The 13,220-nt window shown below is 40.3% G+C and overlaps 1 protein-coding gene across 3 annotated transcripts in view; it reads right to left on the minus strand.

The window, feature by feature from the left end:
- Nucleotides 1–13,008, minus strand: part of GGNBP2 (gametogenetin binding protein 2) — a 30,977-nt gene extending 17,969 nt beyond the window's left edge. The window contains exons 1-5 of one of the 3 annotated variants that reach the window (XM_065896796.1): nucleotides 12,862–13,008; nucleotides 12,150–12,339; nucleotides 4,852–4,932; nucleotides 3,031–3,284; nucleotides 872–970 (exon numbers count right to left, since the gene is read on the minus strand). In XM_065896796.1, coding sequence (XP_065752868.1) covers nucleotides 872–970; nucleotides 3,031–3,284; nucleotides 4,852–4,932; nucleotides 12,150–12,242 — 527 coding nt within the window. In that variant the 5' untranslated portion in view covers nucleotides 12,243–12,339; nucleotides 12,862–13,008. Of the gene's footprint in view, nucleotides 1–871; nucleotides 971–3,030; nucleotides 3,285–4,851; nucleotides 4,933–12,149; nucleotides 12,387–12,861 lie in introns of those variants that run through there. The other 2 variants (XM_065896797.1, XM_065896795.1) reach the window with 2 other exon arrangements.
- Between the last annotated feature and the right edge of the window lie 212 nt (nucleotides 13,009–13,220).

The following is a 13,220-nucleotide window of genomic DNA, read 5'->3' on the forward strand; positions in this document are numbered from 1 at the left end:
TTTTTGCGGTACGCGGGCCTCTCACCGCTGCGGCCTCTCTCTTTGCGGAGCACAGGCTCCGGACGCGCAGGCTCAGCGGCCATGGCTCACGGGCCCAGCCGCTCCGCGGCACGTGGGATCCTCCCGGACCGGGGCACGAACCCGCGTCCCCTGCATCGGCAGGCGGACTCTCAACCACTGCGCCACCAGGGAAGCCCCCAAAATAAACTAATTTTTAAAATTAATTCAGAAGTATAGTTTTACATCATCTCATTCTCTCCCCAAACAAAAGTTACTTCTTAGAAACTCCCTTCAAATTCCACTGCTTCTCCTTACCACCCCCAACTCCAAGCAATTTTGAAGGGGCAACTGTGACACTGTGCTAGGAGATGGGGGCAGAAGCAGCCTTGGACACTGTAGCTCCTAACCAAGAAGAAAACTACAAGTTAGTTACATGAATTCACATTGCTATAACTGATTCAAGATTTTTTTTTAAATCCTTGATAAATTATTAGGGAGACCTAGAGACAAGGAAGACAAGAAAAATAATTTATACATTATGACTATTACATAGATTAAAAAAACGATACAACTTTGAAAACTTTAATACTGGCTACATAAATTTCCACAAAGATCTCAACCTCCTTTCTCTGAAACATATTTAATACAAGGAAAAAAAAAACTTAAAAAAAAAACCAAGCCTATGTAGTCCTAATGCAAAAAGGCCTACAGAACCAGGAGACATTTATTTTGACCAATTAAATGGTTTTTATGTTACAGTGTAAACAATTAATGAAATAAAACTAGCAGGGCTTCTTTTCTTTTTACCAAATGTGATCAACATTTATAATCTTAACACCGACAAAGCATCCTGATAATCATTTCTACTTACCCCAAAGGTTTTGGTTTGTGCGTATCTAAGGAGTGCAACTGACATCTCTTGTTCTTTTTACTTTTTGGAATAGCATCTATCATGTCATTTAGTTTGGACCTAATTAAAAATAAAACATTAAAGGTTTGATTAATATTAACTTTTCTTTAGAATTTTCAAACTCTCTATGCCTTTTAGTGAGAAGTATATTTAAAGTATTAGACACATCACTTACTTTGAAAATTTCTCATCAAACTCTAACCCAAGAGTCAGTACATTTATATTCCCTTTCCATTCCCAGCCTATCGAAACACTGAAGACCTGCCCTATTCAACATACTCTTGCCCCTAGACTACATGTGTCTCATTCATCCCTGCATCTGCATTGTATCTAGCAGTGTGCCTGGCACTCAAATATTTTATGACTGATTGCTACCTGACTCTCAGCCATACTCCCTTGTCCAAACATTAGATATCTAAACATACACTATCCTTGGGAATTCCCTGGCGGTCCAGTGGTTAGGACTCCGTGCTCTCACTGCTAACAGCCCGGGTTCAATCCCTGGTCGGGGAACTATTATAAAATCCCACAAGCCACGTAGTGCGGCCAAAAAAAAAAAAAAGGAAACAATAAAAGATACACTATATACACTAAAAGATACACTATAAACAATAAAAGATACAGTATATACACTATCCCTGATGAGGAGCCTTCAACAGAAATTTTATGCAAATATAGAAATACATAAGGCTAACTATCCAAACCCTGCATCCAATCAGCAAAGCTTGTCAACTCTAACTTTTAAATATATTCAGAATCAAATCATGTCTCATCACCTCCACCGTTACCACCCTTGTCCAACTCGCCTCTCTAGCTTAATCAACTGCAACAGCTGGCCTCCCAAATGGTCTCTTTGCTTCTACAGTTTGCCTTTACACACTATGTTTCACTTAGCAGCTGGAGTCATCTTTTCAAAACAAAAAGCACATTATGTTATTTCTCGATTCAAAAACCCTCCAAGGCTTCTTTTCTGAGGGAGAGTAAAAATCCAAAGTCTCTACCACCACCTCAAAGTAGGTTTGGTCTCCAGACCTCTTCTCTTTTCCTATTTACACTTACCCTTTGGTGATCACATCTCATCTCATGGGTTTAAATATACATATAAATACTATATATATGTTGATGACACAAATTTATATCTCTAGGCCAGAACTCTCTGAACTCTACCTGGACGTCCAACTGCTATCTCAAATTAACACATCCAAAAGTGAGTTCTGCAAAAGTGCTCCTCTCTCCTCCAGGCCTACCCACTTCAGGAAATGGAAACCATCTGTCCTGCTCTTTAGACCCCAAATCTGGAAATCATCCTTGATGCCCTCCTCCATATCCAATCTACCCAAAAATCCTGTTGGCTCATTCCTCAAAATATATCCAGGATCCAACCATTCCTCATTATCTCCGTGGCCACTATACTGGTCACTATTATTTCTTGCATGGACTATATTAAACAAGCCTGTTTCTCCACCCTTCCATGACCCTTCTACTTATTCTCAACACAGAGGTGACAGTAAGCAAAACTTCAAGGAAGACCATGTATTCCTCTGCTCAAAACCTTCCCAAATCTTCCTATCTCAGAGTTAAAAATACAAAAGACCTCAAGATGGCACTCCATAATTAGGCCTTTTAGTACTCCTGTGACCTCATCTTTTATTACCATTCCCTTCATTCATCTGGCTCCAGCCACAATGGCTCCCTTGCTGTTCTTCAAACATTCCAGGAAAACTCCAACCTCTGAACCTTTACACTTGCTGCTCCTTCTTTGCCTTCCCCCAGATATCGACATGGTTCACTCACTTCATTCAAGTCTATATTCAATGTCATTTTATCAGAGAGGCCTTCCCTGACCACTCTCCATATGAATTCTACCCACTCATTGTCTATCTCCCTTACTGGTTTGTCTTTGTAACTTAACATCCTTGACAAATTATGTATTTGTTTACTGTCTGCCTCTCCCCACATGAGAAAAGAAACTTTACAGTCACTGGCACATAGGAGTTACTCAATAAAAGTGTTGAATCTGGACTCAAGCTTTGCCCCAACCAAATTTAGAAAAAAAGCTGCCACTGTCACCAAGTTTAAAAATTTAACAAACTCATTGTTTCCGAATTGATTATACTCACCCATGTACATAAAATAATGTATAAAGCTTCTTTGCATCAGTCATGCAGCTTCGAGTTACAGATAGGACTCCCTTGGGCCCCACAGTCAGGGGTTCAAGGGCAGGATTTCCAGACTCTACAAGCTGGGAAAAGAGGCGCTCCACACTTCGACGACAACCAACACATGGGACAAGCTGAGAAAGTGCGCTCAAGACTTCACGTGATGTCACCACCATGGCAATACTTAGATCTTGCTGCTTAAGCATACTATGTCGCTGAGAGAAGAGGGAAAGAAAAATAGAGTTTGTAAGAAAGACATGAAATGACTCTTTCACCACTCTTTCTGGTTCCTATCCTTGTGCAGTGAGTACAGCCTGGGCAGGGCTTGCCATCTCTATCTGCAACTGAGTCAGTAAGGCAAGGCAGTCGGCCTTGTCCATGCTGTACTGAGTTTGCTCCACAAATCCCCCTGTTCTAGAATCTAGGGTATAAAAAACTCCACTTAGGATGCCAGGGCTATGCAGTATGTGACCCAGCATAGCAAAAAGAAGCCCTGCATGTGGAAATTTAGTGCCTGTCAAATGTGCATTAACCTTAGTACTCTCACTTAAAATAAAACATTTCAGAAAGGAAAGAAAGAAAAGAGAAGAGAATAAAGACACAAAGCAGCTTTACCATGTCTTTTTCTCAACCTTTAGCAACACACTACATTTAGCTATACAAGTCAAGTCAGGACAGTGATCATGTAGAGCAGCAATTCTCAACCTGGAGGTATGGGCAGGTGTGTCATGGATTAGTGGGCGAGAACAAGGCCTATCTTACCTATGTAGGAGCCTGCAGTGAGTAACTAAAATGCTGGTGCATATGAATGTTATCTGTTGGTTATGACAAGGAAGAGAAATGACTGAGAACCATAGCTGTAGAGAAATGGGCAAAACTCATAAATAACTTCTACTTAGATGGAGTTATAGTTATACTACAAGTAATACCTCCAGTTTACAAAAAAAAAAGATGAGAAAGTAAGATAACTCCCAAAAAGGATATTCTCACATTTACTATCAACCTTTAATTCAAAGTTTTCTCCAAAAGTTGAAATAGAATTTTGAAATAAAGTAACCATTTATCTTCCTTTATCTTGATCATATATAGTGTATTTACAAAGTATCACACTGTTTAATAATGAAGTAAGACTGCGAGTTTTGGGTTAGTAGATGCAAACTATTACATTTAGAATGGATAAACAACAAGGTCCTACTGTATAGCACAGGGAACTATATCCAATCTCCTGGGATAAACCATAATGCAAAAGAATATAAAGAACATATATATGTGTATAACTGAGTCACTGTGCTGTACAGCAGAAATTAGCACAACATTGTAAATCAACTATACTTCAATAAAAAATTAAATTAAATTAAAAAACAATTAAATAAAAATCAGAAAATTCACTATACAAGATTAATTTTTTTTACTGAACAAAACAATTACTACAGAAAAAAACGAAGTTCTCAATGAAAAGCTGTCTGCCTTACCTTCTAAAAACAGGGAAATTAAATTTAAACTAAATTTAAACTGGTGAAATTAAAGCCTTACAGACATGTAAAATGATAACACACCACCACCAAATCTTTCACATCACAGGTATGTAAATATACCTGGAACAACAGTAAAAGAAAGCAACCTCACTGCAATCTTAAGACCTAAAGAGTCCTAGGTAAAATAAAATTAATACTTACAGGTAAAATTTTAAATGACTCTTTGAAACACACATACATACACACACACACATGCGCACACGCACACACACACACCATTTAAAACATTAATTTTTAAAACTATTACCTGAATGAACTGCTTTAGTTGTGCACCATTATTTTGATGCCCATCGAGATTTAACACATTGTCAGGAAATTCCATCACCATCTTAATATGCAAAAAAATAAAAATCAATTATTTTATCCTCTTTGAGCACATGATACAGACTATTTTATAGTCTCCTAGGATAGAAATAGACCCCTAAAGCCCAATTTGCTCCCTCCCACTTCCATCAAAAAGTTAAAAAAAATCCAAGTTACAGTTTCTAAAGCTAGAAATGGTATAGTCATTAAAATCAAGGGCACTGAAGTCAGGCAGACTTGAATTCAAATCCCAGCTCTATCACTTACAATTTATGTCATAATTCTGGGCAAGTTATTTAACCTGATTTTCAGCTTCCTCATTTGTAAAATGAGATTAAATAATAATTTTTCATATCTCTCATCAAATGGGTTGTGAGGATTAAATTATATTTTAAAATGTTTGTTGCAGTGGCTAATAATAGCATTTAATAAGTTAAATAACCTGATATCTTACATTAAATATCCTGATATTTTCAGTTATTCCTCAACTACAGAATAAATCTTACCATGTAAATGACTATGTAATGACTTCACTACACACACACACACACACACACACACACACACTCAGAATAATACCCAGCACATAGTAAATGTTTGCTCTAATCATGAACCGAAAAAAATACACTGAGATATTTATTCAATTATCAAAATTCACTACCAGAGGAAGAGGGATACATAAAGCTTAAGGATGTCGCAGGATGTCAGATAATGGGAATTAGTTATCAGCACATTTCACTGATTTGTGACATCACCGAAGTACCTTAGTTATGTACCACTAGAAAAGAGCCATTATAACTGGAAAATGTCACCGAACGAAAGAAGCATACCAATTTCAGAGATGTTAAATGTGAAAAAAAGTATGCCTTCAAAACAATGAAATAAAGTAACACATTTGTATCTTAACTAAAACACTGTTAAACATATCAAACATATTGTGCTAGAACAAACTTCTATTTCCAGATGACAAGGGGCACAAACTCCTACACACCCAAAGAGTGAAGTCAGGATAAAGAGACCATTTGAGTCAAAACCAAAAAACTAAAAAACCCCACCCACCTGAATGTGATCTTAAAAAGATTCCTCCCTTCACCAACCAGCACCACAAAGACCTGCTTCTTTAATCAAGTGACCATTCTTTCCCCTCCACATTAGAAATGAGAGCCTAAAAACATGCTTGTTCTAGCAGTAAACTGAGGACTAAACAAGTAAGGCAAATATAAGCAACAGATATAAGACCTTTTCTTTATTAAGAAGGGACTACTGGATATGTGAACTAGAAAAGACAAGTGGATACTAAGGATGGACAATGACGCCAACACCGATTCAACAATCCAGAGGACTTCAGTGTATTTCACAGGCTCAAAAACTGCATGTACAATATGATTCAAATTTTTATGTGTATATTTTCCTACAGAAAAAGAAAATACATAATATATTAGATGTGGCTATCTCTAGGCAGTGAAAAGATACATGACTTTTTTCTTTACATGTTCCTATCTTTCCCAAATGTATTATAATACACATATACCACTTATTACCGGGGAAAGAGCTACTGTTCCTTGTCTCCAGTTCTATATTCATTATACCATGTTCAGAGACATGCTTCCATTTCAATAGCTTTTACTATTCTGGAAGTTTCTCCTTCCATACACACAGACTACATGTCCTTATCTCACAATTTTAGGATCAATTATCCAGTTTTCAGGTTAATCAACTTCTCTCCAGTTTTCCCTCTCAGAGTTGTCTTATCTCCAAAGAGTGGTGGTGATAATAATAAAGACATTTAATGTAGCTTTATGCATACTAGCCATTGCTCTAAACACTGTCATATATTAACTTTGCCAACAGTACAAAGTAAAACTGGTCATCTAGTCATCTTAATAATCCTGGTATTAGAAATCCTGACCCATGAAGACTGAAAAAAGAATAGTGCAATTAACTCACATTATGTTTTCTGGAATCACCACATGGTTTAAAACACAAAGAAATTAACTGTCAAGTCATAAAAAAGGTATAGGATAAACTTTTAAAGCCACATAGCTCAACAGAACACTGCAGGTCACTCCACATCTACCATTTAAGCAACTAATACCTTAATTTGCATTTCCACTTGCTTTATACAAATATACACCATTTCACCACATATTAATTGCCACCATAAAAAAAAACTGAGACAATTACCTATACTACTTTAAGATCAAAGCTACTCAATTTACCAAATCAAGGTCTCTCCAGTCCAGTTCATAGGTGAAATCCTAAACTGACTCTGTGTAAGTGAATTATTTTTATTCTGATCAACTATATTTTATTGTTTTAATAATTAAAGCAGGGGCTTCCCTGTTGGCGCAGTGGTTAAGAATCTGCCTGCCAATGCAAGGGACACGGGTTCGAGCCCTGGTTCAGGAAGATGCCACATGCCGCAGAGCATCTAAGCCAGTGCGCCACAACTACTGAGCCTGAGCTCTAGAGCCCGCGAGCCACAACTACTGAGCCCACGTGCCACAACTACTGAAGCCTGTGCGTCTAGAGCCCGTGCTCCGAAACAAAGAGAAGCCACCGCAATGAGAAGCCCGCACACCGCAACGAAGAGTAGCCCCCACTCACCGCAACTAGAGAAAGCCTGCGCACAGCAACAAAGATCCAACACAGCCAAAAATAAATAAATAAATAAATTTATAGGAAAAAAAAAATTAAAGCAGAGGTCAAAGAATACACCTAACATACTGAGACCTACCAGCTGACCTTTAAAATATATATGTATGGGGCTTCCCTGGTGGTGCAGTGGTTGCGAGTCCGCCTGCCGATGCAGGGGACACAGGTTCGTGTCCCGGTCCGGGAAGATCCCACATGCCGCGGAGCGGCTGGGCCTGTGAGCCATGGCTGCTGGGCCTGGGCGTCTGGAGCCTGTGCTCCGCAACGGGAGAGGCCACAACAGTGAGAGGCCCGTGTACCGCCAAAAAAAAAAAAAAATATATATATATATATATATATATATATGTATATAAAATTTAATGGATAATACCTACTTTAGGAATCCTTTTTAAAAAGTCTATAAACAGGGTTAAAATTAAAACAAAAACCCCTCATTTCCAATCATTTCATTTTCACCTAACTAGTACAGATAAATGTCAAGATCAGGTCTATTACTGCATCTTTCCTGGGTTTCACTGGCTTGGATAATACTAAATTTTCTCTTGTACATACTCAATACCACTGGGTTAGAAACTCTGCACTCACACTAAGTAATTACTGTCCTTGCCTTTCACTTAGGACAATGGCTTTTTACCTTGCTGTTTACTGGCCAATCACTATATGCTCTTCAATGATGACACCACAATAAGAAAAAGGGAAAAAAGAAAAAGAGGAAGATAGAGGATAGCAGCACTATTTTTCCCCATTCTTTAAAACCACTTCCTTGACTTAATCTTCAGATTCTAGGTTACCTAAAGGAAGACAGTCATGTAAAGTATTTCAGGTGTGGTCTCACAGAGGAATCATTAGTGTTTGGCTTCATGATGAGGTTGCCTATCCCTAGCAAGCCAAAGATAGAACAAGTCATTGTCCTGCAATTACTGCTTTATAAAGTGTATTGAATCCATTACCCACTTTCACTCTTAAGTATCTGTCCTGGTTTCTCCTGACCACAAACAATCTGTTCTTAGCACATTCTCACAAGCTCTAACCCAACAATACTAAGCTTGTATTTATTAAAAATCATTGTCCCTTTAGTTTTCGTTTTTTATTTCCTTATCCTCACAGCCACCTGCAACATCTATCACCTTTGGTAAATTAGTTAAATATTTAATCAAGAGTTGAAAGCAAACAATAAATACTAAACTTCTAACTGATGCTAAATACCTAATCCCCAAAAGGATATGCTACATTTTAAAATCTTTTTTAAGTCTCAATCAAAAAACCTTTATCAGAGTTTCTAGTCTCTTTTAGATTGGTTTGAATTAGAAGGGTAAACTGTGTTCCAGAAATATTGTAGCAATCTGACAGTATGCATCAAGAATTTTATAAAAGGTTTTTATCCTTTGACATGTAATTTTCCTCCAAAACCCTGAAAAAAAAATTGTTAATGCAAAGATTTATGCATTATGTATATTCTTAGAGTATTATTCATAGTAAAAACTAGAACCACCTCTATGTCCAACAAAGGGAGAATGATTACATTATGGAATGTCACACAACAAAGTATTACATGGCCACTAAAGCTGTTTAAGAATGACAAGAGAAAATGTTCTCAATATTACATTTAGTGAGAAAAAAGCAAGATATAAAGTGTTACAGAAAACGATACACCTCAACTCTGCATCTGTGTGTGTCTATGATGGGAACTACACCAAATGCTGCTATATTCTTCGCTATCTCTTGGAAGTAGGGTTAAGGATAATTTGTTTTGCAATTATTTTTCAAGATTATTTTATAAGGAGTATATATTTTGACTATTAATTCCTTTAAAAATACTTTAAAAATCTTAATTCTTCAAAGATGTCTTCAAAATAAAATCTGTATTCTGTCCATCTGCTATTCTATAATTCTAATAACACTGAAAAGCATTTTGGCTACATGGCGTACCACTTTCCTGAATATTCCACCAGTTCACTTATTGGAGATTTTCTGAAATACACCTACATCAGCACTGTACTCAAGCATTCAAACCCACTAAACTGCCATATGAGTCTTTTAAATGTGGCTACAACATACCACATAAAAGAGGAGGCTACTTCCTCACATACAAGCTTGTTAATTTCACTTTACAAATCCAACTTAAAATCGCCCAGTTTACCTAAGTAGAGGTTTCAGCTTCTGTTACTAAAACGACAAATATTTGTAACTGATTGTAAACATTACAACCAGACTTAACATCTAGAAGCTAACAAGATTCTAAGACTACTTGAAATAATGATCACACAATGTTTCCTCAGTGCACTACCTATGGACCCTAGGAACAAAGACCAAACCAAAAGTTAACTTCAGGGTGACAATGCCATCACACTAACAATGGACCCGTGCATAACCCTCTGCTGCAGGCTTCTCCCCTCCCTCTTCCCCAACAGGTGTTTGCTCTACATTATTCCTTTAAGTAGCGTTTGGTAGAATGGTTCTGAAACTTGTTTCCCTAAATATGATGCATTCTTGACAAGATTTTTCACTAACCAGCATTCAATGACCGTGCATAAGTTCCATAACAAAGCAATAAATAGTCTCACTCATTTCCTAGTGATAAAAAACCTTCCACAGTAAAGAAAAACTGCACCTTTTCCTAAATAAAATCCTATTTTAAGATATTTAAGTTGAGTAAGCCTAAATTTTATTTGCCTGGGTCACAAGTCCACAATACAATAAAAATGAAATTCAACCACCAGGTCAGTCCAATCCCAACTTCTCTACAGAAATAAGTACAATAACAAATCACAGGGCAGGTTACCTCTTTTTCTTTGGAAAATTTTGGAAATTCATCATTGTATAGAGAATAGAGTATAAAACCCCCCAAGTTGACTATTTTAAAGCACTACATGATGGATGTATCAATGCTACATTCACATTAAAGGTGATTATGTGAGCATAAGGAGAATCAGTGTCTTTTAAATTTTTGTAAATACTCAAACTTATGTTTGATTTCCCCTGTTTTGATAGTATACACTCAATAGTAATCTTATGTCCAAACACACAGAACTTTTTTTTTTTTTAACTTCAAAGGCTTTCTGGGACAATAAACATAAAAGGTTGATACCAAACTATGTGCTCTAGAAAAGTGTCTGTGTTGGAGGGAGAGAGAAGAAAGAAAATATCAACACATGAACTCATATTAGTTTTCAAACTGAGAAATGCATCATTTAATTTGATCAGTGTTAGTTTTTTAAAAAACTACTTAAAATACAAGTCCATTACACTTTTAATGCAAAAAGTGCAGAAATCATGACCACGGCATACAAGTACACTTTCTAATTCAACAACACAAATTCTATTTACCTTATATCAGCCCAAATCATTCTACCTTTTTCCATGAAAAAAAAAATGCACTTGGATAATTATAGATGCTTTCACTTAAAAAGTTCTAACAAATTAAGTCATTCAATAGCTCTTCTAATCCTTTTAAAGGTACTGCAGCTCAATCAAGTCTTAACTGAGACTGGCAAACATAAAGGCATAGACTGGCATCTCTACAATGACTTGCATTTTATACAAAATTTGAAAAAAGTTCAGTAGATATTTGCAAAAAAGAAATTCAGGAACAAAACAGATCAACTGCCTTTGAAAAGGAAAAAAGCTAAAGGTGTTACGATGAAGACACAACACCTTATCAAAGCAGGCAAATGTATAATCCAAAGCTTCAGCATCATCAAAACGTAGATTTCAAGATATTCAGAAAAGGTTCATTTCATTTCGTAAGAAATTGTGGCAAGCAACTGCACTCATTTCCTGTTCAGATTCGATTCAAATTTCTACCATTTCCTTTTAAAGGAAATACTACAGCAACACAGGGCAGAGGGTCTGTAATGCTGTACCATGCTAAAAAGGAAAACTACTCAGAACTGGGTTTTGACATTCAAGATGAGAAATCAGCTTTTTACAATGCTCTTACACATTCAATCAACTTTGCTTCCTTTGAAAAGGCTACCTGTAAAGAATAATGACAAGAAAACCCATTTTGAAGAGTCATGGCCTAGCAATACAATCATTTCGAACAGTTTTAATGTACGGGCATATTGAGACTATAACGAAATCAGATCATTTTAGTGGAATCTTTACTGTGCAAGCGCATGCCACCCTGCCCTCAGTAATTATGCTTATGAAGAGCTGTAGTATTAAGATAGAAAATAGACAGGTAGCAGTGCAGCTGCGACATTTCCAGATAATTAAGCCTCCCCGAGGGTAGATGGTTCCCGTAATAGGCCCTTGACGCCCAATATCCTTCAACCCGTATCCGAGGCGCGTGCTTTGGCAAAAGCACCGTCTGCTAATGGGAAAGGGTGAAGCTAGAGGGTTGAAAAAAGAAGGGAGAGCTGGGGTGAGGGGCTCAAAGTGCGTACGGAGCGCTAGCCTGGGGCCCCGTAAAGGTTAGCGAGCCACCCACTGCAAAGGCGAGTTTGCGGGGCCTGCCGGAGAGAAGGCCTCGCCTAGGAGTTGCAACACTCTTTCTCCAGTGCGCAGCGCTCGGCCTGGGGGAGGGGGAGGAGGGGAAACAGCTGCCAGGGGAGCGGCGAGCCTGGCCCGGCCCGGCCCGCTCACCGTGAGGGTGTCGTCTATGTAGAGGGGAATCTGCCTCCTCTCGAAGGGGAACTCCTCCTCCCCGTCCCTGCACACTGCCACCAGTCGCGCCATCGTCCCCGACGCTGCCGTTGCCACCGTCACCACCTCCTCCCAGCTGCTGCCGCCGCCGCCGCCGCTCCTGCCGCTGCCGCCTCCTCCCAGCTCCTGCCTGCAACAGCCAAACCCCGCGAGCGTAAGCACCCGCCGCCGCGCAGCACATTCGCCACGGGGGGGAGGGAGAGGAGCAGGAGAGACGGGAGATCTGAGCTGCGTTTCCCATCACCCGATTCCACACGCACTCAGCCAATCAGCGCCGAGCAACGCCGAGACCCGCCCCCTCGCGCCGCTCTCCCTCCCCACCCCCCACCCCCACCCCGCCGGCCTCCAGTCAGGGTCCAAAGGAGAGGCGGAGGGGACCCGCCGGCCCTGGGGCTCCCCTAGCCCGTCAGCGGAGTCCCGGCTCTAGGACCCCACCCCCGGCCTCCGCTCCGCTGCCCGGGGGCCCTCAGCGTCCAGCTGACCCCTTCTCCCCCTTTAAGGGCGAGCCCCGCCCAGTGAGTCCCCTGGGCTGCAGTTGCCCAGCGCGACCCCGCCCCTGGGAGGGGTCGACCCCGCCTCAGCTCTGCGGAGTCCGAGGTGGGAGGCTCAGACCGTTTCCTAGCCCTTCTCGGAGGAGCCTCCCGGTTCTGACCTTCACCGTTTTCGTGATCGCCTCCCTGACCCCCACCTCGGCTCCCCGTTACCGGCTGACAAGGCCCGCGTCAGGGCCGGCCTGGGCGGGAGCGCGGCTCCGACTACCGTTTCCTCTCCAGGCTCAGTCAGCCGCTGGCGCCACGGGGAGTGGGGGAGGGAAGGCGGGGGACGTGGGGAGGGTGGGGCAGGGAGGGGCAGAGAGCGCCGGGCGGGGGCCCCGCCTCCTCTCGCGAGACTCCAGACCCACGCTCCTGAGTCGCGTTTTTCGAAGCCCTAGCGGAGGCGGTGGGTTGCTCCCCCGGCTGTCTCCGACGCGTTACTGGCACCCTCCACTGAGTCTAGCTACTCAAATAAATA

Source organism: Phocoena phocoena, chromosome 19, assembly GCF_963924675.1.
Source record: "Phocoena phocoena chromosome 19, mPhoPho1.1, whole genome shotgun sequence".
NCBI classification, from domain to species: domain Eukaryota; kingdom Metazoa; phylum Chordata; class Mammalia; order Artiodactyla; family Phocoenidae; genus Phocoena; species Phocoena phocoena.